This window comes from Staurois parvus, unplaced genomic scaffold, assembly GCF_062004578.1.
Source record: "Staurois parvus isolate SC_StPar_1 unplaced genomic scaffold, SC_StPar_1.0 ptg002207l, whole genome shotgun sequence".
Taxonomy (NCBI): domain Eukaryota; kingdom Metazoa; phylum Chordata; class Amphibia; order Anura; family Ranidae; genus Staurois; species Staurois parvus.
In genome coordinates, this window is record NW_028320003.1 from 21,355 (window position 1) to 48,090 (window position 26,736).

A 26,736-nucleotide genomic window follows, 5' to 3' on the forward strand; every position below is an offset into this window, starting at 1 on the left:
TTAAGTCAGACAGCCAGGCATTCAGCATTTTCATAGGGAGTTCAGCATTGGCGGCCCCCATACTTCTCTTAAGGTAGAGTCACTTTAAGTGGCACCCCCCTTATGGGTGGGTGGGTGGGCGGTATCTCACCATAGAACATAAAGACAATTATGAAAAGGTTTTAACTTTTTTTTTTTGCCAGTGGACAGTAGTAGGTGCCAGATGGCATCAGAAAGGAAGGAGAAGCGGGTGGCATGCATCGCGCCCCATAAAGCGGGAGAGAGAGAGGAATTGATGATTGGAGGATACAGACAGGTCAGGGAGTGTTTGTGGGGGTGCGGTGGGGTACAGCAAGTGAGAAAATTACAATTGAGTGTGGGGTGAGGAGTGGGGGAGGGGGGAGGGAGGGCTACAGGCTACTCACATACAACAAGGATCCACTCTGTAGTTTAACAAAAATGACAGTAAAAAAAAAAAAAATATACATTAATGGATGTGGATTAATGCAGACACCAAATTCAACAAAGGGATATAGACAGCTCTGGGGGTATTATTCTGCCTAATGACCCCCCTCCCTGAGATGGAGGGGGTACATCAAGACAGACGTTGCGAAAAATAAAAAAAAAAAATACATAAAACATAGGATGGGTTAAATGTGGAGCAAGGCTGGCCATAAAAATCTATAGAACACTTAGAAAATATATACTGTTACATGTAGACACATACTGAACATCTAAATATTAGAGGATCACTACAACGCACTCACAGGCCATCTCTCAGGATACAGACTAACGCGGTTCAAAGTCTGCGCAGTGCGTCAGCTGACCCAATTATTTCTGAATGGGCGATCAACGGCCAAAAAGAAAATAGGTCCTGCACGATTTTGTATCAGCACGGGGGTATACATCGCACAGAGAATACCGTATGTGCATCATAATGTGCTGTAATGCAAGCACAGCAACTCAAATTACACTTTTATTTTATACGTAAGAATGTGGTCGCCACAGGCAACACACTATAATTCCACACATTTGCCTTTTTTTTTTTTTTTTTAACATATTAACGACTCTTCCCAACCAAATGGCACCAAACTGTGGAGACCCTGGAAACCGTCACTACGGGGGGGGGGGTGCGGCCAAATCAAACGCACGAGAGGGACATCAATAAAAGTATCACAGGCTGAAAATAGAAGAATATATACTTCCTGCATTTTATTTTTACCATGATAATATATCTGTGTCACAAGAAGTTGCAGCGCACTTCAAAAGTCATTGCAGCATACAATGTACGGTAGCTGTACGGTTTTAGTCCGGATTCAGCATAAAATGTAGGAAAGCATTTTGTTTTCTTTTTCCAACTGATTGAGTTTACAGTGTAGCGATGCATTTTTATTTATTTTTTTTATGATTTTAGATGACAATGTAATAATGCATTATTTTTTCTTTTTAACCGATTCATATTACAACGTGCATTTATTTTTTTTTATTTTATTTTTTAATTACAGATTCAGAGTACAATGTAGCAATGCATTTTTTTCCCTTTGTTTTACTGATTCAGCATACAATGTAGCAATTAAGTTTTATTCCAAAGTAGATATACCGTTTTATTCCGGATTAAATATACAACGTAACAATGACGTTTTACTCCGGATTCAGCATACAATGTAGCAATGAAGGTTTATTCTGGATTCAGCATACGAAGTAGCTATACGGGTTTATTCCGGATTTACTATACAACGTAACAATGACGTTTTATTCCAGATTCAGCATACAATGTAGCAATTAATTTTTATTAAGAATGCAGCTTACAATGGAGCTATACAGCTTTATTCTGGATTCAGCATACAATGTAGCAATAAAGTTTTATTCCGGATTCAGCATACAATGTAGCAATAAAGTTTTATTCCGGATTCAGCATACAATGTAGCAATGACGTTTTAGTCCAGATTCAGCAAACAATGTAGAAATTAATTTTTATTAAGAATTCAGCATACAATGCAGCTGTACAGTTTTATATTCCGGATTTAATATACAATGTAACAATGAAGTTTTATTCCAGATTCATCATTCAATGTAGCAATTCATTTTTATTAAGAATTCAGCATACAAAGTAGCTGTACGGCTTTATTCCAGATTCAGTATACAAAGTAGCAATGAAGTTTTAATCCGGATTTGGCATACAATGTAGCTGTATGGTTTTGTTCTGAATTCAGAGCACTATGTAGCAATAAAGTTTTATTAAAGATTCAGCATACAATGTAGCTGTACAGGTTTATTCCAGATTTAGTATGCAATGTAGCAATGAAGTTTTATTCCGGATTCAGCATACAAAGTAGCTGTATGGCTTTATTCTGGATTCGGCATACAATGTAGCAATGAAGTTTTATTAGGGATTCGGCATACAATGTAGCAATGAAGTTTTATTAGGGATTCGGCATACAATGTAGCAATGAAGTTTTATTAGGGATTCGGCATACAATGTAGTTTTATTAGGGATTCGGCATACAATGTAGCAATGAAGTTTTATTAGGGATTCGGCATACAATGTAGCAATGAAGTTTTATTAGGGATTCGGCATACAATGTAGCAATGAAGTTTTATTAGGGATTCGGCATACAATGTAGCAATGAAGTTTTATAAGGGATTCGGCATACAATGTAGCAATCCGGTTCTATTCTCAATTCAGTATACAGTGTAGCAGTGCAGTTTTATTCCAGATTCAGCATACAATGTAGCAATTTGGTTTCATTCCAAATTCAACAATGTATCAATAAAAATGTATTCAGAATTAAGTATACAATGTTGGAATTAAGTTTTATTAGGGATTCAGCATACAATGTAGCAATGCGGTTTGATTTTAATTCAGTATACAGTGTAGCACTGCAGTTTTAGTCCAGATTCAGCATACAATGTAGCAATCTGGTTTAATTTCAAATTCAACAATGTATCAATAAAGATTTATTCAGAATTATGTATACAATGTAGGAACACTGCATCCTTCCCAATAAGACATTTGAACTGTGCTGCAATCTTTTGTTTGGGCTTCAACATATTATAAGGGTAAGAGTGGGTCACCCTACTATTGCCTGGTACATATAATAGGCAATAGAAGAGGGCCGTGCCACTTCAGCCAGTGATTTACAGTATATGTATATAAAAATAATTAAAAAAAATGTATAGAAATACATTTTCTCTTTTTACAAAAATGCAACTTTTCAACATAAATGTAAAAAAATGTAAAAGTTCCTAAAATAGTCTGTCGAGCGGCAGGGTTTGTGCAGTGGACGGTTCCCATGCATCGGATGACATTGGAACAATGCGAGGTTAATATTTAGAAAGGAATGTTTTCAGGGAAGGGATGTCTAACATTAATTGAGACAACTGTAAAGGAATTACGATCTCAAAATAGTGAAAACTTCAAGAACACAAGAGAACAGAACAGAAGGAGTCCTCAGGAAGGGGTCGATCGGTCTGCACAACCATAGCAGGAATGTTTTACACCCGGGCAATGTTTATACCCCCCCCTCCCCCAGGTCACTTCACAAGGACCCTCAGCATAGTGACACCAGGGTCCCATAACAAAGTGAAAATCTAGACGTGGGGTATATGGGGGCTTCAGGGTGTGCGGACCGAGGGTACACATTTATCATTCAAAGATAAAGAAAAGCATAGGCAGTATAGAGGAAATCCACTTGCCTGATGTTTGATGGGTTTAGGTGACTCCGTCTGTTGCAGTAAACAAATGAATAGGTTAGTGGGGTGCAGTTAATATCACAAATTAGTTTCAACAAATCATTATATTCACAAAACGCTGAAAATTAAACACGGAGTGCCAGTCCTGATTGGAACTATGCAAGAATCTGAATATTCAACATGAAATGATTGTCATTGTACCGTCTTCCCCTGAAGATGTCATTTTCGACGAAACATGTAGGGACCGACCTAAACGTGATGACATCGCGCAGGCTAGTGGGTCAGAGCCAGCATTTTTTCATGACTATCAACCTGCTACTTTATTACGAATGCTCTTTATTCTATGTGCTATATGAAAAAGGTTGTAACATTTTTACCTCATTGGTTTTATGGAAAAGCCTTTTTATAATAAAGGGCAATTTTAACATACACTATATTGCCAAATGTTATGGGCCTGCCCTCCAAATCATTGGATTCAGGTGTTCCAATTCCCTCCATGGGCACAGGTGTATACAATCAAGCCCCTAGGCATGCAGACTGCTTCTACAAACATTGGTGAAAGAATGAGTTGCTCTCAGGAGCTCAGTGACTCCAAGCGTGGTCCCGTGATAGGTGGCCACCTGGGCAATAAGTCCATCCGTGACATTTCCTGGCTACTAAATATTCCACGCTCAACTGTTAGTGGGATTATAACAAAGTGGAAGCCACTGGGAACAACAGCCACTCAGCCACCAAGTGGTAGGCCACGTCACATGACAGAGCGGGGTCAGCGCATGCTGAAGCGCACAGTGCGCAGAAGTCACCAACTGTCTGCAGAGTCAATAGCTAAAGACCTTCAAACTTGGTGGGGCCTTCAGATGAGCCCAACAACAGTGCATAGAGAGCTCCATGGAATGGGTTTCCATGACCGAGCAGCTGCATCCAAGCCTTACATCACCAAGTGCAATGCAAAGCGTCGGATGCCGTGGTGTAAAGCACACCGCCACTGGACTCTAGAGCAGTGGAGACGTGTTCTCTAGAGTGACCAATCACGCTTCTCTGTCTGGCAATCCAATGGACGTGTCTGAGTTTGGCAGTTGCCAGGAGAACGGTACTTACCTGACTGCATTGTGCCAAGTGTAAAGTTTGGTGGAGGGGAGCTTATGGTGTGGGGTTGTTTTTCAGAGGTTGGGCTTGGCCCCCTAGTTCCAGTGAAGGGAACTCTTAAGGCGTCAGCATACCAAGACATTTTGGACAATTTCACGCTCCCAACTTTGTCGGAAGAGTTTGGGGATGGCCCCTTCCTGTTCCAACATGACTGCACACCAGTGCACAAAGCAAGGTTCATAAAGACATGGAGGAGCCAGTTTGGGGTGGAGGAACTTGACTGTCCTGCACAGAGTCCTGACCTCAACCCCATAGAACACCTTTGGGATGAATTAGAGCGGAGACTGCGAGCCAGGCCTCCTCCCCCGACATCAGTGCCTGACCTGACAAATGTTCTTCTGGAAGAATGGTCCAACCTTCTCATAGACACCCTCCTAAACCTTGTGGACGGCCTTCCCAGAAGAGTTGAAGCTGTTATAGCTGCAAAGGGCGGGGCCTACTCAATATTGAACCCTACGGACTAAGACTGGGGGGCCATTAAAGTTCATCTGTGTGTAAATGCGGGCCAACCCAATACTTCTGGCAATATAGTGCACTATGGAAGTAAACACTTTTTTTCTTTTTGACATCGATTGTAGCGTGGAAGCGTGCCAGCTTGCAGACCCTGTATGGAGATTGGTGGATGGTTTACGTCTGTAAAGTGGTTCTAAAGGCTCAAGGTTTTTTTAACTTCATGCATTCTGTGCATGAAGGTAAAAAAACCTACTTAGTGCAGCATTCCCCCACCCCTCCCCCAACACTCACCTAAACCCCCTCTTGATCCAACGATGTGCACTGGAGTCTCGGCTAGCTCAGGACTTCCTCTTCTCACTGGCTGAGACAGAAGCGGGAGCCATTGGCTCCCACTGCTGTCAATCACAGCCAGTGAACCAATAAGAAAAGAGAGGGGGCAGGGCTCCGTGTGTGAATGGATACATGAAGCAGTGGGTGCTCCCATAACAAGCTGCTTGCTCTGGGGACACCCGACAGGAGGGAGGGGCCAGGAGTGCCGGCATGAGGGACCTGAGAAGAGGAGGATCTGGGCTGACCTGTGCAAAAACCACTGCACACAGCAGGTAAATATAGACATGTTAGTTATTTTTTTCTATAAAAAAAAAAGAATCACTTTAAAGTGATATTGACCATTTATAATTTTATGGTCCAACATAGTTCGTAAGAGGCCTTTATGGTTGGTGGAATTTTCTGGATGTACGTTGGTGCACTCTCACCAATGGATGAAACGTATGTATTTTCTTTACACGGATTTCATTTAGTGGAGTAATCACAATCACATATTGTGTATGGAATTCTTTTATACGTTTGTAATATGTACTGTTAATTAGCACTGCTTCTATTTTTTCATGTTCTATGTATATTATTGAACACTTTTCAATGCTTCCTTTTTAAAGGGGATGTAAAAACCTCTCAAACTGCAGGAAGCCCTACTAAGAAAAAAAACAAAAAACAAAACCACAGGTTCTCTTTAGACAGGTCCTTTTATCTGTACTATTAACACAAAAATATAAGGGCAGTCTCTTTAAAACATAAATTCCATGTCTCTTTAGCTTGGGAATATCATATACAGCCTCCAGGGCAGGGCCCGCTGCTCCCCTGCATTGACCCACTGATGTCCACAAGCTGCAAAGAGGGTGGAGTTTACCTCTAGCTATCTCACAGGGAACATGGGACAGTCTGAGGTGGACTCCGCCCACTTGGCAGACAGGTGGGGTCTATGTCCTGAAGCAACAGTTCTTGAGGATTGTTAAACTGGCCAAATGTTTATCTGTAAATCCAATTAGCTGAAGCAACCTAAGGCAGGCCATAGACAGGGCGAAAACTGGACGTTTTTTTGTTTTTTTTTTAAAACGAAAAATCGGTCGTTCAATTGGCCGACGTTACCACCATTGGTTAAAAAAAAAAAAAAAAATGCTGATTTTCGTCCCGTCTATGGCCGGCAAATATAATAGCGGTGTCCCTGCAGAGAGCTCCACTATTATATTTGACATTTAAACGTATAGCAAAGTTGCTACATTGTATCTATTTGTATCCATTTCGGATACAGATGTTTCTATTCGGATACAAATAGATACAATGTTGCAACCGCAATACTTTTAAATGTCAAATATAATAGCAGAGCTCTCTGCAGGGACCCTCCGCTAATATTTTTGACATTTAAAAGTATTGCAGTTGCAACATTGTATCTATTTGTATCCAAATAGAAACATCTGTATCTGAAATGGATACAAATAGATATAGATGTTCTTTTTATCTTCTTCTTTTCCTTCTTCTTGCAGGTCACGGCTCATTCGCATTTTTTTTTAATTGGTAAAAAGATCGGTCGATTTGCCCATCATTGCCGTGAAAAATAGGCTGATCAACAAAATCGGCCTTTTTTTTTCCAACATGACCGATTAAAAAAAATGTGTCAAACGGCCGACAAATTCACCCACTAACGATCCGAAAATCGGCCGATTATTCTTTTGGACGAATTTTCGGCCGATTTTCGACCCATCTATGGCCTGACTTAGTTCTCAGAATTGTATGGGAAGCTGTAGTTCCCTGAAACAGGACACTGCCAGACGTCAGCTGAAAATATAGTGGTGGGGGCTGTATAGGCACAAGGTCAGATAGGGTTCCACTGGCAGAAACTTACAGGAATGGCGTGGTCCTTCTTCCCCTTGTGTGATGAGGCAACATGTGCCAAATACTGGATAACCTTCTTGGTATTCTCCGTCTTCCCTGCACCGGATTCACCTCTAAGAGAGAAGAAAAACCAGATCAAAAGGTGCTCCATTACAGAACTACAAACAGCAGAAGTAGCATCTTATTTAAGCGTCGTCTCCTCTTAATCTGCATGGTAGATGGGCAGCACTAGGAGGCCAAGCTGAGGGGAGCTGGGTGCGACTTGCACTGCGATCTGAAAAACCCCCACCCTCTGCTTTTCAGGAAACCAATGGTGACTGATACCCAACTGTACCCAAGGAAAGAAAGGAAGCGTCCAAAAACTGGAAGGTAGAAAACAAGCCAAGACACAGCACTATTAACAGCAGAGGTCCCATCCTATTCAAGCAACGTCTCTGCACTTTGGATGGTCAGAACTAGTAGGCTAGGTCGAGAGGATATAAGGGCGATGAGCAATGCAATCTAAAAAACCCCACCCTCTGCTTTTCAGGAAACCAATGGTGACTGATACCCAACTGTACCCAAGGAAAGAAAGGAAGCGTCCAAAAACTGGAAGGTAGAAAAGAAGCCAAGACAAAGCACTATTAACAGCAGAGGTCCCATCCTATTCAATCAACGTCTCTGCACGTTGGATGGCCAGAACTAGTAGACTAGGTCGAGAGGATATAAGGGCGACGACCAATGCAATCTGAAAAACTCCATCCTCTGGTTTTTCAGGAGACCAACGAAGACCCGACCTAACCTAGAACTGAATTAAGGTGACCCTGTCATGTATTATAAAGATTTCTAACAAACAGCTTGCCTAGAGAAGATGAACAACTGAATGTACCATGAGTAGCAAGAAAAATGTCCTCTGTGGGTGGAGCTGCTGGTCAGTGAGGTTGTATATCACACTAAAGGTCCAATACAGTGTCCTGGGAGAAGAGGCCAAAAAGCAAACTTTTGAGTGGAAATTACCATTTATTATGCAATGGAGTGCCCTGGGTTATAGGGCTGTTGAAGATAACCAATGAGTATATTGCCAGCCTTTCCCAACTATTTTACTACAGAGGAAAATTACTCAGGATTAGTGGGAAGAATGCTCCTTACATTGGTGGTCAGTGGGAAGAATGTCCCTTACATTGGTGGTCAGTGGGAAGAATGCTCCTTACATTGGTGGTCAGTGGGAAGAATGCTCCTTACATTGGTGGTCAGTGGGAAGAATGCTCCTTACATTGGTGGTCAGTGGGAAGAATGTCCCTTACATTGGTGGTCAGTGAGAAGAATGTCCCTTACATTGGTGGTCAGTGGGAAGAATGCTCCTTACATTGGTGGTCAGTGGGAAGAATGCTCCTTACATTGGTGGTCAGTGGGAAGAATGTCCCTTACATTGGTGGTCAGTGAGAAGAATGTCCCTTACATTGGTGGTCAGTGGGAAGAATGTCCCTTACATTGGTGGTCAGTGGGAAGAATGCCCCTTACATTGGTGATCAGTGGGAAGAATGTCCCTTACATTGGTGGTCAGTGGGAAGAATGTCCCTTAAATTGGTGGTCAGTGGGAAGAATGCCCCTTACATTGGTGGTCAGTGGGAAGAATGTCCCTTACATTGGGGGTCAGTGGGAAGAATGCTCCTTACATTGGTGGTCAGTGGGAAGAATGTCCCTTAAATTGGTGGTCAGTGGGAAGAATGCCCCTTACATTGGTGGTCAGTGGGAAGAATGTCCCTTACATTGGGGGTCAGTGGGAAGAATGCTCCTTACATTGGTGGTCAGTGGGAAGAATGTCCCTTACATTGGGGGTCAGTGGGAAGAATGCTCCTTACATTGGTGGCCAGTGGGAAGAATGCTCCTTACATTGGTGGCCAGTGGGAAGAATGCTCCTTACATTGGTGGCCAGTGGGAAGAACGCTTCTCTTCGTGGTCAGAATACAACCGTTACAGACAGCTAAAAAGATCACTTGTGCCATGCTATTGCTACTTCACCATGAGCAGCAAGTTAGAACAAAGAGCAAGCGTAAAATTCTGAGTGAAACTGGGCAAATCTGCCACAGAGACGTTTGACATGATTAGGCAAGTTTACAGTGATGCTGCAATGAGTTGTCTGAGGTGTTTTGAGTGGCACACGCGCTTCAAGAGCGGAAGAACATCACTGGAAGACCTTCAATGAGCTCAAGCCCTGAAAATGTCCTCTTCCCGAAGATGAAGGTCCAAGCTCAAAGGTCGCCATTTTGACAACATTTTGACATCCAACTATATGCCCAGTTTCACATTTGTTCTAACTTGCTGTCCATGATGAAATAGGAGATGTGGTAACGCACGTGGTCAGGAGGTAAGACGTGGCCATTTGAACAAGAGGAGGATCAGAGAAGACAGGATCAAACAGCCTTTTTACACAATGCGGAGGATTAACCCCTTAGGTTCTATAGTGAGTATAACAGGCATACTTTACTGCATCTACAGACTGATTTCACTGTTGTGGGTTTAGTGACACTTTAACTCTCATTATGTCATATGTTGATGTGTGTTACGGAAAGCAAGTCCATTCATTTCAATTGGCTGCCAACGCATCAGAACGCCCAAAAGAATAAACGCACAACTTTTCTAGCAACACAACGCGTTTCAGTGCGTTACAATACAAGGAGTTCCCTATGCGAGCAGGGGTGCCACTGAAAATGAATGAATGCACTTGGTAACGTGTAAGTGGGCCCTCCACGTCAGACTTGAACATACCAAGGCAGAGGTAGTATAGCCTGAGATATCCCGGAAAAAAAAATTTTTTTTTGGAAAGACCAGAATTTGAAAGCGGTAATGTATTATAGGGGAATGGGTTAAGGCGGAGTTCTCCTTTAAGCCTCCCTTTTCCTACCCTTCCTATATTTATCGAGGGTTGTCTGTAGAATGCCAGGAGGTTGGAAAGGGCCGGTATGCCTGGCTCTTCCTGCGGTTAATTCAATCAAACGTTCGCCGTCTATCTTCCCTGGCTTGCGTTTCCTGGGCCGCGTCTCATGGCGGCAGGCGAACCGTCCTTTTATGGTCTGGCCCATCTGCCGGGACGACTCACGGCATGTCTTTAAAGGTATTAAAAAGCTAAAAGCGCCGAGCGCAAATGTTCTACCCATCAATTACAACCAGAGAGGGCGTCCTGGGTATAGAGCCCCGGCCTGCCAAAAAAACAAGATTCTGCGTCTGTGAAGAAAGAAATTTATGGTCGATCTGCGTTCGCAATAAAAGGATTTTTCTTCTGGAATGCATTTTATTCTTTAAAAAAAAAATAAAAAATGTAAAAAGGTTTTCAGTAGCCAATTTGAGGATTGGATCTATAAGCTGTCCCCCTTTGCAATTGCAGATATTTCAAGAAAAAAAAAAAAAAAAAAAAAGAATTTTCGTCCACTTATATTTTGCCCTGCCCCCACCCATACCCATGTTAATGACATTTTCAAATAAAACCTGTTTTCATGACATACTTTATTCTAGACCTAGTGATGTCACCACTGGGTCTCTGTACTTCTCTATGCAATGCAAGCAGATCATGGCTGGTGGGAGGGGGCCTTATTTCCTTTAACCACTTCATGTCCAGACACTTTTACCCCCTTCCTGTCCAGGCCAATTTTCAGCTTTCAATGCCATCACACTTTGCACTTTGAATGACAATTGAGCGGTCATGCAACACTGTACTGAGACAGATAAAGCTTTATTTTGGTGGTATTTATTCACCACTGGGATTTTTATTTTTTTTTTGCTATGTAAATGAAAAAGTCCAAAAATTTTGAAAAGTGTTTTTCTTATAAAATTTTGCAAATAAATAATAGTTCATCATAAATCTTGGCCAAAATGTATTCCGTTATCTTTTTAGTAAAAAAAAAAAATAACCCAAATTAGTTTATAACCCAAAATTATAATTTTTAAACATTTATTTTTACCTTTTTATTTTATTTTTTTATATTATGATTTTTTTTTTTTTTTTTTACACATACTGTCACCCTAGCAGTAGTGTCACCATGGTGACACTGTACTACTTGTGGGGGTGATGAAGATTTTTTTTTTACACCGATTGCTTTTACACCCATAAAGGCTGTAAAATCAATTATTTCTCCTTCTCTCTGGCTGCATTCTTGCAGCCATTGAGAACTACTGTGTGAGCTGTGATTGGTCACAGCTTGTCACATGGTACAAGGCTGTTGTGAATAGCCCTGTACCATGTGACCTCTGTAATCATTCACAGATTTCACACATAGGAAGCAATGATGTCAGAAGTGACATCTTGCTTACTACTCTGCATGTGATCACTGATTGGCCAATCAGTGATCACATGATCGGGACCTCGCACAGGACACAGGGGGCACAGGATCGCGGTGCTGCACGCTCCCAGGGTGCGCACACAAGCAGGAGGCGGGGAGGCCGTTTATAAACGGCCACCTGACCCTGCACTGCCACCATCCGGCCGTTTATATACAACGGCTGGACGGGAGGTAGGCAAAACATTTAATTTTGAGCAATGGAGGGCTATAGGCCCTGTCTTTTTTTTTTTGCCAACTTTAGCCGTCATTGGGATGATTTCCCCTCACTTTCTGTCGCATCACTAAAACAGGAAGTGAGAAGAAATCCCTCCAAGGTGGAGGGATCTCAGGTTGTCACCAGAACTAGTGTTCCCTATGGAAGATTTCTCCTCTATTCCTGTTCTGGTGACAATTTGGGCTTTTCTTTCTCGCTCAGTGATCATGGTCACCGGGACAAAGAGAGGGTGAATCTCCCTAACGAGGGGCATAGACAGCAAAAAAAAAAAAACCTGACAGGGGTTCTAATCCCTCCCCATAATCCAAAATTAAAAAAAAAATCCTTTATACTTTAATCGGAGATTTGTGTAATCGGATGCAGGCAGAATGCAGAGAGAACCTCACAGGGTCACTGGATATGTACTTCCTAAAACGTCTGTTCAGCTTCATTGTCCTAACCCTCCGCTTCCCCAATCACAGATCATATGCTATTGTCAAAGCAGTAACAGCTATAGGGTAAGAACTTGAAGTCTTAACACTGAGCTGCTGATGGCTGAAATCAGGCTTACAGTGGGTGTGGCCTGTTCACAAACAGCCTAGGTAGGAGAGGGATGTGTTTAGCAAAGCCTACACAGGAACATGAGATGGGCACCTTGGTTGTGAGCTCCTGCTCTGAATAGGTGGTGCTATCCTATCACATCCCCCCCACCCCCACAAGTCTCAGTGCTGAGCTGCTGACAGCTGAAATTAGGCTTACAGTGGGTGTGGCCTGCTCAGTAGCAAGACAGGTAGGACAGGGAGGGCTTTAGCAAAGCCTAAAGGAGAGCATGGAGTGGGCATCTTGGTTGTGGCCTCCTGCTCTTCAAAGGTGGTGCTGTTCTAGCGCAGTATCCTTCCCCTCCCCCTACAAGTCTCAGTGCTGGGCTGCTGATGGATGAAATCAGGCTTACAGTGGGTGGGACCTGCTCAGTAAAAGGTTAGGCAGGAGAGGGAGTGTTTAGCAAAGCCTACAAGAAAACATGGGATGGGCATCTGGGTTGTGACCTCTTGCTCTTCATAGGTGACGCTGTTCTATTGCAGTCTCCCTCCCCCCATAAGTCTCAATGCTGGGCTGCTGACTGCTGAAATCTGGCTTGCAGTGGGTGTGGCCTGCTCAGTAGCTGCCTAGGCAGGAGAGGGAGGTGTTTAGCAAAGCCTAAAGGAGAACACGGGATGGGCATCATGGTTGTGACCTCTTGCTCTTCATAGGTAGTGCTGTTCTATCGCAGTCTCCCTCTCTTCCCCCCATAAGTCTCAATGCGGAGCTGCTGACATCAGGCTTACAATGGGTGTGGCCTGCTCAGTAAAAGGACAGGCAGGAGAGGGAGGGGTTTATCAAAGCCTACAGGAGAGCATGGAGTGGGCATCTTGGTTGTGACCTCCTGCTCTTCATAGGTGGCGCTGAACCTACAGCAGCCTCCCCACCTCTCTCTGACTGCAGGACCAGCAGGAAGGGAGGCCAGCGGGGAGCGTAATAGACGGTGCAAGCAGCAAGTGAGCAACAAGGTGCATGCACATTAAATAACATAAGAAGCCTCTGTTTAGGCAACTGTGGTCACCCTAATCAGCCTGGAATGTGAATGACGGAGGGCGGCAGTGACACATGTGCTCAGCGCTGTCAGTCCCGGGGGGGCTTTATAGGGGCAGACAGATGCAGGGCACTCACATAACTCCCCCTTCCCCCACATTCCAGCTCACAGGGCCTCCAATGCTGAGAGATGTAGATGGGCTATCAGCGGGGTTCCTCCCAGGTGCAGAGACACTCAGCTGCAAGAACAGATTTAAAGGCGGACTCCGGCCAAACGAAAGGTACTAGTGGCACTAATGATTGAGAAAAATCCCAATCAGGGTGGATGATGTCACCCACCTGACTGCATGATGGAGGTGTGTGGATCACAAGACTGGCTCAACAAAACCAAGAAAACTTTGGTAGATAAAATAAATTACATGAATAATGTATTTCAATAATTTCAGAATAATAATAATAATAATAATAATAAAAGAAAAAAAAAAACCACGAAGGGCACGCCAGCCTTTTACATTGTCTTTGATACCATCTATTGATGAAAAAAAAAAAGAAAAAGATACTCACAAAAGCCATCAAGTTAATCCCTGTGTACACCAGAACCTGGACGACACTCAACAGCAAAATCAATGCCAACGCATTTCGAGGGCTTTACCCTCTTCTTCAGAGCGACTTTGTCTGCAGATACTTGGCTTTTAACCTCCCTGGCGGTAATCCTGAGTGTGGCTCGGGGTTCATTTTCAGTACCAAAAGCGGTAACCCCCCCCGAGCCACACTCAGGATTACACTGTAGTGTAACTTACCTTGTCCTGCGATCCCCCGATGCCGGCATCCGTCTTCCAGGTTCCCTTCCCAGCGAGCGTCGCGATGCAGGGGGGCGGAGCCGGCGGGAGAGTCAAAAAAGTAAAAACATGACATACTCACAATACATTGTAATCTGTTTGGATTCCATTCCTGTATCAAACCATTTCACATACATTTTGTCCCGAGTGCTTTGTCCGGCGCCCTGCCTGCATTTTTACTGTTCTTTCTGCCTGGAAACTGAGAAACGTCCATGGCGTCCAAAAAGCGTCCCTTTAGGTCAGACGCGGTTTTAGACCGGCTAGAGAACAGCGATAATAAATCAGAACCACTTGCAGAATTGAGTGATAATGATTGGTGGGGGAAATTCCTCATCAGACACCGAAAGTGGCGACAGCGATGATTCAGCGATGTGCGAACTTGGTGCTTTTTTTCAAATTTCAGTGTTTTTGGTTTGATTACATTATTAAATTAAATGTATTATATTATTATTTTTTATATTTATTATATTATAATTTATGATTTTGTGTTTGAGGGTCATCCGGTTCCTCTCCTTGAAAATCCAAGTTATGGTGTAACCAGGGATTGACATTTATTTTTTTACAAGTGTATTATTTCCCGGCTTTTGTATCTTTGTCTTCCTCTTTATCAATGTGTACACCCCTGATCGTTGTAGCTAAAGGGGTGTATTGGGCGGTAAAAAATGCAGCTCAGCCGCAGGCTTTTACCGACTCCCAACGTGAATGAGCCCTAAGAAAGCCACAGACAGCAGTAAAAGCCCAAAAGGGTTTCTAATCCTTCCCACTCCATTCAAGACTGCAAAGGAAAACTAATTTACTGGAGGTGGGGAACAAAAAAAAAAAAAAAATCGATACGCAGCTCAGCTGCAGGATTTTACTGACCCCCCCAATGTGAATGAGCCCTAATGGAGCCACAGACCACAGTAAGCACCCAACAGGGTTTCTAATACTTCCCACTGCATTCAAGAAGAAGAAATACAAAGCAAAACTAATTTTCTGGAGTTGAGGAACAAAATAATCCGATACAAAGTCATTACAGCGCAAACAATTTTTTTTTTTTAGTTACTTACGTGCAAAGAATTGATTGGTCCTCACGATCTGAAAGACAAAAAGGGAAGGACGTTTTTATTGGTCTGGAGGCTCAGAGGTACACATCACACCTCTATAAAAACATTTCATTTTCATTGCTTTCAAAAATATTTAATTATACAGCTTAACAGCATGGCGTGGCGGAATGTACGGTGAGCCGAACTATACCATAGCGCAGTACAATTGGCACTCACGCAATAATATTCATCATGATTCCGTTACTGTCACAAGGACGTGTGAAGGAGACTCCAAAAGGAGGGACCCTATTTATCACCCTTCTTAACCCCTTTATGACTGAGGGTAAAACAAAGCCCAACGCCCCAAACGCAATTTTGCAACTTGGACAAGTGTTAGCAAATCTGTACAAATCATCCCAACTCGTGTCTCCAGGTGGATTATATCTTGTTTTTTCAGGACTAACTGGCCTTTCATTTGTCCAAAAATAGCAAAAAAAACATATTTTTTAAATATAGCTGTACTTTTCTTGCCGATACCATAACTTCCCACCGAATAACAACCCAACTGAGATTCTCCAGCTCCTGACGACCACAGCGATACCACATATGTTGTTTGTACCCGTAGTACGTCCCAGAATCTATGGTGCGCATTTTGTTTGTTTTTTTTTTAAATCCTACCTAAAACACGACAATAATTGATAGCGATGACCCTGATGATGTGGCGTAACGCGCAGAATGCGTGGTGACGTCACTTCCGGTAGGTCATCAGAAGTCGCCATCTTGGTACACCCAGTGTCTGTTTTACACGCTGTTTAGGGGTCTCCTGAGCACTCTTTATTGCTTTCATTTGAGTTATTGAAAATTCTACAATATGGAAAGTTTCTTGTTTACTATTTCTTGAGCACATATCTGCCTGATCAGGTATTGAAGAGGACATTACTTCGAACGTGCTTGGGACAAGCATACAACTATACCGAAAAAAGTTAACAACCCCCCCCTCCAAAAAAAGAAAAAAAGGCCAAAAAACAAACATTCTCTCCCCTCCAAACAAAAAAGGCAGACTTTATGGACCATTCTGTCTTTTTTTCTGCCGTCTATTTATTTATTACAGGTACTTATAAAGCGCCGTCAATTTACGAAGCACTTTACATATATATTGTACATTCACATCAGTCCCTAACCCTCAAGGGGTGTACAATCTAAGGTCCCTGACCCTCAAGGGGTGTACAATCTAAGGTCCCTGACCCTCAAGGGGCGTACAATCTAAGGTCCCTGACCCTCAAGGAGCGTACAATCTAAGGTCCCTAACCCTCAAGGGCCGTACAATCTAAGGTCCCTGACCCTCAAGGGGCGTACAATCTAAGGTCCCTAACCCTCAAGGGGCGTACAGTCTAAGATCCCTAACCCTCAAGGGGCGTACGATCTAAGGTCCCTAACCCTCAAGGGCCGTACAATCTAAGGTCCCTGACCCTCAAGGGGCGTACAATCTAAGGTCCCTAACCCTCAAGGGGTGTACAATCTAAGGTCCCTAACCCTCAAGGGGCGTACAATCTAAGGTCCCTAACCCTCAAGGGGCGTACAATCTAAGGTCCCTAACCCTCAAGGGGCGTACAATCTAAGGTCCCTGACCCTCAAGGGGCATACAATCTAAGGTCCCTGACCCTCAAGGGCCGCACAATCTAAGGTCCCTGACCCTCAAGGGGTGTACAATCTAAGGTCCCTAACCCTCAAGGGGCGTACAATCTAAGGTCCCTAACCCTCAAGGGGCGTACAATCTAAGGTCCCTAACCCTCAAGGAGCGTACAATCTAAGGTCCCTAACCCTCAAGGGGTGTACAATCTAAGGTCCCTAACCCTCAAGGGGCGTACAATCTAAGGTCCCTGACCCTCAAGGGGCGTACAATCTAAGGTCCCTGACCCTCAAGGAGCGTACAATCTAAGGTCCCTAACTCACATTCATACATACACATACTAGGGACAACTTAGACAGGAGCCAATTCACCTACCAGCATGTCTTTGGAGTGTGGGAGGAAACCGGAGTACCTGGAGGAAACCCACGCAGGCACAGGGAGAACATGCAAACTCCAGGCAGGTGGTGCCGTGGTTGGGATTCAAACTGACGACCCGAGTACTGCCAGGCGGAAGTGCTAACCATTTAGCCACTGCGCTGCCCATTTCCATGTTTCATATATCTCATGCCTATGGGAACGTGCTAAACCTAACAGAGTAATTGTGGCCGTTGACTGAGCGCATACTGACCTGTTTATCATATTTAGCTCATGAATGCCTAGTGACGGTGGAACACGATGGTGGACTCATTTGAAGATTCCCTGGTATTTCTGAAGAAGAGTCAATACTGCTGAGTGAAGTGGACAGGTTCAGATTTTTGGATTTTGCACCACTAGATTGGACTTTTTTTATTATCATTACAATATACTTATTTTTGGCATTGTTGCTCGGTCTCTTTACACTTTTGTGTTAGATAGTCGGATGTATTTTTACCTTTTTTTTTTTAGCACATCAGTCTATGTACTATTGACACTCTTTTGTTGGAGCGCCTTTGGCATCCAAGACGGCATGAATTCTCCTGGGAATTGACAAATATAAGTCTTGGATGGTGGATAATGGAAGCTGATACCACTCTTCATGCAAACATTGTTACAGTTCCTGCAGAGATACTGCACTTACAGTTAAATTGACTTTTTTTATTATTATTATTATACAGGATTTATGGCGCCAATGGTTTGCTCAGCGCTTTACAATATAACGGGAGACAACACAGCAACAATACAGTTCAATACAAGAGGGATTTGAGGGCCCTGATCCTTGAAGCTTACAATCTAAGAGGGCGGGGTGAATGGTACAGTAGGTAGTCACTGTGGGGGATGGACTGGTTGGAAGAGTAGATTCCAGAATTAGCAGAGGGCGGGATAGGCTTCCCTGAAGAGAAAGGTTTTCAGTGATCGCCAAAAGGCAAGCAGAGTAGGTGATAATCTGATAGTTTGGGGTAGGGAGTTCCAGAGGATGGGTGACGCCCTGGAGTAGTCTTGGAGACAAGCATGGGAGGAGGAGATGAGGGAGCCTGAGAGTAAGAGGTCTTGCGAGGAGCGGAGTGTACGGTTTGGGTGATATTTAGAGATAAGATCGGTTATGTAAGTTGGGGCAGTGTTGTGGATGGCTTTATATGTCATTGTCAGAGTTTTGAATTTTATCTGTTGGGCAACTGGGAGCCAGTGGAGGGATTGGCAGAGAGGGGTGGAGGACACGGAGTGGAGGGATTGGCAGAGAGGGGTGGAGGACACTGAGTGGAGGCCAGTGGAGGGATTGGCAGAGAGGGGTGGAGGACACTGAGTGGAGGCCAGTGGAGGGATTGGCAAAGAGGGGTGGAGAACACTGAGTGGAGGCCAGTGGAGGGATTTGCAGAGAGGGATGGAGGATACTGAGTGGAGGCCAGTGGAGGGATTGGCAGAGAGGGGTGGAGGACACTGAGCGGAGGCCAGTGGAGGGATTGGCAGAGAGGGGTGGAGAACACTGAGTGGAGGCCAGTGGAGGGATTTGCAGAGAGGGGTGGAGGACACTGAGTGGAGGCCAGTGGAGGGATTGGCAGAGAGGAATGGCAGATACAGAACAGTTAGTAAGGTGGGTGAGTCTGGCAGCAGCATTCATGATAGACTGGAGGGGGGATAGCCTGCGATGAGGTCGGCCAATGAGGAGGGAGTTACAGTAGTCGAGGCGAGATATAACAAGGGAGGGAATAAGTTGCTTAGTGGTTTCCGGGGTTAGGAACGGGCGTATCTAACTCCGTATTATTGTATTTTGTTTGATATGGGAACACATTATTGCATTTGCAGCAGCTCTGGTTGTTTAGATAGTGTTTGTGGCAGCGCATAAGATATTATTCCCCCCCCCCCCCCTTTTTTTTTTTAACCAAAACTCAAAGTTCAGGGTGACAACGCTCCTGCCTGGTTTCACTACAGAACAGAGAGTCGTCACCCTGTTAAAGGAAATGGAAAAATAAAACATCTATCAGGATCAACAGGCGATACAATTAAGTTCGGCACGACTTAAGAAAACAATTATGATGGACTGTTTCACTTTTCTAATTTTTTTTTTTTTATAAGACACGATTGGTCTTGTAGGATAATCCCTCAGACTCTGGTTTGGGGAACCCCTGTTGGCTGAATACAGAAACGTGATGACTAAAAGACTGCAAAGCGCAGACAAGGGTGAGCCGGTGAGCCGTAGCCGGTGGCATCCAGTCGGGAACTCTTGATTCCAATCATTTGAAACACACACAGTGGCTGCACTAATTCAGAAAAGCGCAATGTCCGGGTTCTTGGGGGAAGGTGTTACAAAAACGTGTGAGTTCTCTCTTCAAAGACATAGTGGCCAGACAGTTCTCGCACCTCATTATAACCCCCAGGGAGTCCAACACACCAAGAGGGTCTATTGGGCCAGAATGCAGAAGATGTGCTGCTGATGAGCCATCAGACATTCTTATGGGGCTTAAAGGGGCAGAGGAGGGGAGGAGGGGGCTACACATGTGACTGACCGAAATCTCACCGCAAAACAGACTTCCAAGAAGGTGACCCTGACCGAGCCTGAAGACCACCATGCATGGTTCCTGGTCATGAGCGGTTGTATAATCAATACCTTCCCACTGCCAGTGAATTGTATGCTTGTAGTTGCATATAGAGCAAGGAGGGAAGAGTTCCCAGTCTTTGGGTCGAGTCAAAGGAAGATCACGATTAGCCAGGAGAAATTCGATTCCCCCCAAAAAAAAGCCTGGCCAAGGGGCAATGTGGAGGGTTCACAGACACGATTTTAAAGCAGCTTTGGGTGAATGTTCTTTCTGCAGGAACCTGAAAGCGGAGCTCCACCCAAATGGGGAATTTCCACTTTAAGCCTTTGTCCCCAGCTCCCCATTAAGGATTGGCACCTTTGGGGAGCGGATACCCAAATTTGACAGGTACCCGCTCCGCTCGATCGCCTAGGTGCTTGGAAGCAGAAGTTGTCCTCCCTCCCTGTAGTCTTCTGGGACAGGTGGCAGGTCCCAGCAGACTACGGGGCCATTCACAAAGCGCAGCCCTTCTTGCACATGCTCAGTGGGCACCTGGCTGTGAAGCCGCAAGCTGTCACAGCCGGGTGCCCACACTGAAGATGCCAGCGCCAGGGAGAAGACGACCGGTGAAACCAGCCGTGGTGAGGACATCGCTGGACCGAGGGACAGGTAAGTGGTTGTATTTTAAAGGTCAACAGCTACAGTTTTTGTAGCTGCTGACTGTTCTTTTCTTTTTTTTTTTAGGTGGAACTCCGCTTTAAAGTGATACTAAACAGTATCCATATTCTCCAAAAATATTCCATACACAGCCACTACGTAATGGCCCGGTCATCGATTTGTCATTAAATCATTTATTACTGCGTTTTTCTGCCCTCTTGTACCGTTCTCGGCTGCGGAGGCTACCAGCTAGAACATCACGCTCTAAATAAATGTGCACTTCCAAGTCAATCGTCCTTTTCCCCAATAGCCAATATAATAATTTAAAAAAAAAGTTTAAGAAAAATGTTTTAAAAGCGTAATAAATGAAACAAAAAAAAAATTGACATCAGAGATTTCCCTATCACATCAAAAGTCCTCCCGTCACATCAGAGGTTCCCCCACCACGCCACAGCTCCCCCTTCACATTAGAGGTCCCCCTCACGTCAGAAGTCTTCCCACCACAGGTCCTCCTATTGATTTAGAAGGGCCCTCTTGACATCAGAGGTCTCCCTGTCACCTCAGAAGTCCTCCCGTCACATCAGACGTTCCCTCATCACATCAAAAGTCTTGCCATCAGAAGTCCTCTTTTCGCTTCAGAAAGGCCCGCTTGACATTACAGGTTTCCCTATCACATCAAAAGTCATCCCGTGACATCAGAAGTTCCCCCACCACGCCACAGCTCCCCCTTCACGTCAGAGGTCCCCCTCACGGCAGAGGTCCCCCTCGCGTCAGAGGTCCCCCTCACGTCAGAGGTCCCCCCACCACAGGTCCTCCTTTCAATTTGGAAGGGTCCTCTTGACATCAGAGGTCTCCCCGTCACCTCAGAAGTCCTCCCGTCACATCAGACGTCTTCCCATCACAAGTCCTCCTTTCACTTTAGAAGGGCCCCTTGACATCAGAGGTCCTCCCGTCACATCAGAACCCCCACCTCTATCACGTAAGATTGCCCCCCAATACATGAAAGCCTCCCTTTCATGATAATGCAGATCAATTTATATTCCATACACAGCCACTACGTAATGGCCCGGTCATCGATTTGTCATTAAATCATTTATTACTGCCCCCTTGTACCGTTCTCGGTGAGCTCCCACACCTCAAAACATCGAGGATGTCATTTGGTTTCACTTAAAAAAAAATTTTTTTTGTTTCATTTATTACGCTTTTAAAACATTTTTCTTAAACTTTTTTTTTTAATTATTATATTGGCTATTGGGGAAAAGGACGATTGACTTGGAAGTGCACATTTATTTAGAGCGCGATGTTCTAGCTGGTAGCCTCCGGCAGCCTGAACGCTCTTCCAGCTGTCTACAGAGTTACCCCAAGCCCAGACCATAAACCGTCCACCGTGTTATTGTATCTGCGGCGTTAATGACACAATTAGTATGATAAATGGCCGACTTCCAGGCCTGACTTCCTCTATTAATAGACACCTGAAATCGTACACTGCGCCTCTTTATCCCGCCATCAATCTCCATCGCCTGGATGATGTCACGACTACTGTGTAATCCCCGCCTGGGAAGAGAGGGCTGAGCTCCCAGATGCTTTTATTATAAGCAAACCGCCAAGGATAACACACGGCCGCTAATTTATCTTGCTGAAATTCCAACGATTTACAATCCCGCATTAAAAAATGGGTCCTCGAAAACTGCCAATCGCTACGTAACCCATTCGTGGCCGGGAAATACCCCAGAAAGCACAGAGGAATGAGCCTGGGGTGAGGGCGCTTTGTACGATGCTCTGTGCCGGTCTCCTTATTTGGTGCGCGAGTTTTGGAATTCAAATCTTTGGATTCCCAATAAATTCACTTATAAGGCCTTAAATTGTTTGTATAGCTCAACTTCTTTCTTTTTTTTTTGATTTGGATGGGGTGTGGAACAGGAGATGAGGGGAAATCTTTCAATGGAGACACATATTCTGGTGACAATTGAGGGCCTAGTAGGTATGTGGTAGCGCTGGACCGATATGAATTAGATTTCGTTTTATACTTCTGTACAAGGGGACTTCCCACTTTAAGGAGATTAACCCACAGTTATCCAGTTGCAGCACCTTTTGCCCATAACAAAAAAATCTCAAAAAAGGCACCCTAGCCTTAAAAAAATTAAAAAAATATATATCATTGGGGAACCCAAGTCTAGGAAGATGTACACAGCCAACTTGATGAAATTAGCATCACATCATCGGTCTCCCCGTCAAATCTGAGGTCCCACCATACCAGTAAGAGGTCCACCTATCACATCTGACCTCTCTTCGCGTCAGAAGTCCTCCCTTCCATCAGAAATCCCTTCCCATCACAGGTCCTCCTTTTGCTTCAGAAGGCCCCCCTTGAAATCAGAGGTTTCCCTGTCACATCAGAAATCTTCCCATCACAGGTCCTCCTTTTGCTTCAGAAAAGCCACCTTGACATCAGAGGTTTCCCTATCACATCTGACCTCCCTTCACGTCAGAAACCCTCCCTTCATGTCAGAAATCCCTTCCCATCACAGGTCCTCCTTTTGCTTCAGAAGGCCCCCCTTGAAATCAGGTTTCCCTGTCACATCAGAAATCTTCCCATCACAGGTCAGTCCTCCTTTCGCTTCAGAAAGGCCCCCTTGACATCAGAGGTTTCTCTATCACATCTGACCTCCCTTCACGTCAGAAGCCCTCCCTTCATGTCAGAAATCCCTTCCCATAACAGGTCCTCCTTTCGCTTCAGAAAGGCCCTCTTGACATCAGAGATTTCCCTATCACATCAAAAGTCCTCCCGTCACATCAGAGGTTCCCCCACCACGCCACAGCTCCCACTTCACGTCAGTGGTCCCCCTCACGTCAGAAGTCTTGCCACCACAGGTCCTCCTTTTGATTTAGAAGGGCCCTCTTGACATCAGAGGTCTCCCTGTCACCTCAGAAGTCCTCCCGTCACATCAGACGTTCCCTCATCACATCAAAAGTCTTCCCATCAGAAGTCCTCCTTTCGCTTCAGAAAGGCCCCCTTGACAGTACAGGTTTCCCTATCACATCAAAAGTCATCCCATGACATCAGAAGTTCCCCCACCACGCCACAGCTCCCCCTTCACGTCAGAGGTCCCCTACACGTCGGAGGTCCCCTACACGTCAGAGGTCCCCCTCACGTCAGAGGTCCCCCTCACGTCAGAGGTCCCCCTCACGTCAGAGGTCCCCCTCACGTCAGAGGTCCCCCTCACGTCAGAGGTCCCCCTCACGTCAGAGGTCCCCCTCACGTCAGAGGTCCCCCTCACGTCAGAGGTCCCCCTCACGTCAGAGGTCTTCCCACCACAGGTCCTCCTTTTGATTTAGAAGGGCCCTCTTGACATCAGAGGTCTCCCTGTCACCTCAGAAGTCCTCCTGTCACATCAGACGTTCCCTCATCACATCAAAAGTCTTCCCATCAGAAGTCCTCTTTTCGCTTCAGAAAGGCCCGCTTGACATTACAGGTTTCCCTATCACATCAAAAGTCATCCCGTGACATCAGAAGTTCCCCCACCACGCCACAGCTCCCCCTTCACGTCAGAGGTCCCCCTCACGTCAGAGGTTCCCCCACCACAGGTCCTCCTTTCAATTTGGAAGGGTCCTCTTGACATCAGAGGTCTCCCCGTCACCTCAGAAGTCCTCCTGTCACATCAGACGTTCCCTCATCACATCAAAAGTCTTCCCATCACAAGTCCTCCTTTCACTTTAGAAGGGCCCCTTGACATCAGACGTCCTCCCATCACAGGGTGTCTCATTACATCAGAGGTCCTCCCGTCACATCAGAACCCCCACCTCTATCACGTAAGATTGCCCCCCAATACATGAAAGCCTCCCTTTCATGATGATAACGCAGATCAATTTAGCCCTAAAACAGTCCTTTTAGTGACATTTTTCTGGTTTCAACCATGAACCTAATGGTGGCCATACACAACTCAATTCTATTACCTGATCGGTGTGCGATTTGGTCAAAATGATCAGCAAATAACCAAAAGTCATCATTTCCCTTCCAATTGATTTAGACACCATTTAGATTGGATTTGATCAAATTGTGTCGACCAGCCAGGGCAGAAAATTACTGATCATTTTGCATCAATCAGCAGCACTGAGATACTTTGATCTTGAAGCCAATTGTATTTTGATTGATCAGATTATGAGTTACATGGTGGAAACTAAGATATGATCGATCACTTACAATCATATCAACGATTTCTTGAAATCCAATTCCCCTTGTGTGTCATATCGATCAAATGGATTGTCAACCATCGAGTTAATATTTGAAAAACACACAGAGGAAGGAGCAAACGCCGACAGCATTACCTCCGTACATTTATTTAAAAAACAATTCTAGATTCACAAACATGAATAGCAGGAACACCAAACAACAAAAACCCCAGCCGTGGGCAATGTCATCTCATCGTATGGAAGACGAACGCGTTTCTGGGTACCAGCCCCCTTCCTCTGAGCCTTCCCCGAAACGCACTGGATGGATGTAGCACTGGTGAATGGATGGATGTGATGATGTTAAACAATTTATACAAATCCACAAACAAGATTACTAACTTAGACGCTCTGAACTCCACAGCCAAAGAATCATCATAGAAATATCTTCCAGTAGACCTCAATAGAGGGCACCTGCACAGGGATGGTGGGAACCACTCTTACTGGGCACAGCAGGTGTACAGACCTGGGAACTCAGCACAGGGATGGTGGGAACCCCTCATAATGGGCACAGCAGCTGTACAGACCCGGGAACCCAGCACAGGGATGGTGGGAAACCCTCATAATGGGCACAGCAGCTGTACAGACCCAGAAACTCAGCACAGGGATGGTGGGAGCCCCTCATAATGGGCACAGCAGGTGTACAGACCCGGGAACTCACCACAGGGATGGTGGGAACCCCTCATAATGGGCACAGTGGATGTATAGACCCGGGAACTCAGCACAGGGATGGTGGGAACCCCTCATAATGGGCACAGCTGGTGTACACACCCGGGAACTCAGCACAGGGATGGTGGGAGCCCCTCATAATGGGCACAGCAGGTGTACAGACCCGGGAACTCAGCACAGGGATGGTGGGAACCCCTCATAATGGGCACAGTGCATGTATAGACCCGGGAACTCCATACAGGGACAGTGGGAACCCCTCATAATGGGCACAGCAGGTGTACAGACCTGGGAACTCAGCACAGGGATGGTGGGAACCCCTCATAATGGGCACAGTGGGTGTACAGACCCGGGAACTCCATACAGGGACAGTGGGAACCCCTCATAATGGGCACAGCAGGTGTACAGACCTGGGAACTCAGCACAGGGATGGTGGGAACCCCTCATAATGGGCACAGTGGGTGTACAGACCCGGGAACTCCATACAGGGACAGTGGGAACCACGCAAAATGTGGCATATAAAGGCCGGGCTTAGGACTAAGTCAGACATGCCGCTCTATTCCAATCAAATACAGTACAAGCAGCAGCAGCGTCTCGCTCCCCTGTTCCCTCACCATCCTGTGTCTTGTTATAGGACAGGTGCTCTTTACACTGGACAATACCGCTGATGATGAAGCAGAAGTTGGATGCAATTGTGAAGCTCATAATATTTCACAGACATGTGTGATGTACAACTGCAGTTCGCGCCTCTGAAGGAACGACATCAACAGCTGTGCGGTCCCGGCATGCCTGAGTGGTGAGGCTGAGAGATGGTGCAGCTGTTCCTGTGACACCGGCGCGGAGATCTGTGAAGTTCGGCCATTGTGGCCTCTCCGCATAGCTGATACGCAAAGCAACTGATGAGTCGACGTCTCAGTTATGTCCATCGCTCAGAGAACAAACTAGCCACAGATGTGACGCCGTCACGCTACATTCACCAGCGACGCCGTCACGCTGCATTCACCAGCGACGCCGTCACGCCACATTCACCAGTGACTCAATCACGCCACATTCACCAGTGACGCCACCACGCCACATTCACCAGTGACGCCACCACGCCACATTCACCAGTGACGCCACCACGCCACATTCACCAGTGACGCCACCACGCCACATTCACCAGTGACGCCACCACGCCACATTCACCAGTGACGCCACCACGCCACATTCACCAGTGACGCCACCACGCCACATTCACCAGTAACTCC

The 26,736-nt window shown here is 45.3% G+C and overlaps 1 protein-coding gene across 1 annotated transcript in view; it reads right to left on the bottom strand.

The window, feature by feature from the left end:
* LOC149431559 (myosin-10-like) overlaps nucleotides 1-26,736 on the bottom strand; it is a 133,291-nt gene that overhangs the window by 19,438 nt on the left and 87,117 nt on the right. Inside the window, exons 4-7 of the mRNA XM_089665467.1 lie at nucleotides 15,407-15,434; nucleotides 7,451-7,553; nucleotides 3,676-3,705; nucleotides 405-422 (exon numbers count right to left, since the gene is read on the bottom strand). Of these exons, the coding sequence (XP_089521593.1) occupies nucleotides 405-422; nucleotides 3,676-3,705; nucleotides 7,451-7,553; nucleotides 15,407-15,434 (179 nt within the window). The remainder of the gene's footprint in view (nucleotides 1-404; nucleotides 423-3,675; nucleotides 3,706-7,450; nucleotides 7,554-15,406; nucleotides 15,435-26,736) is intronic.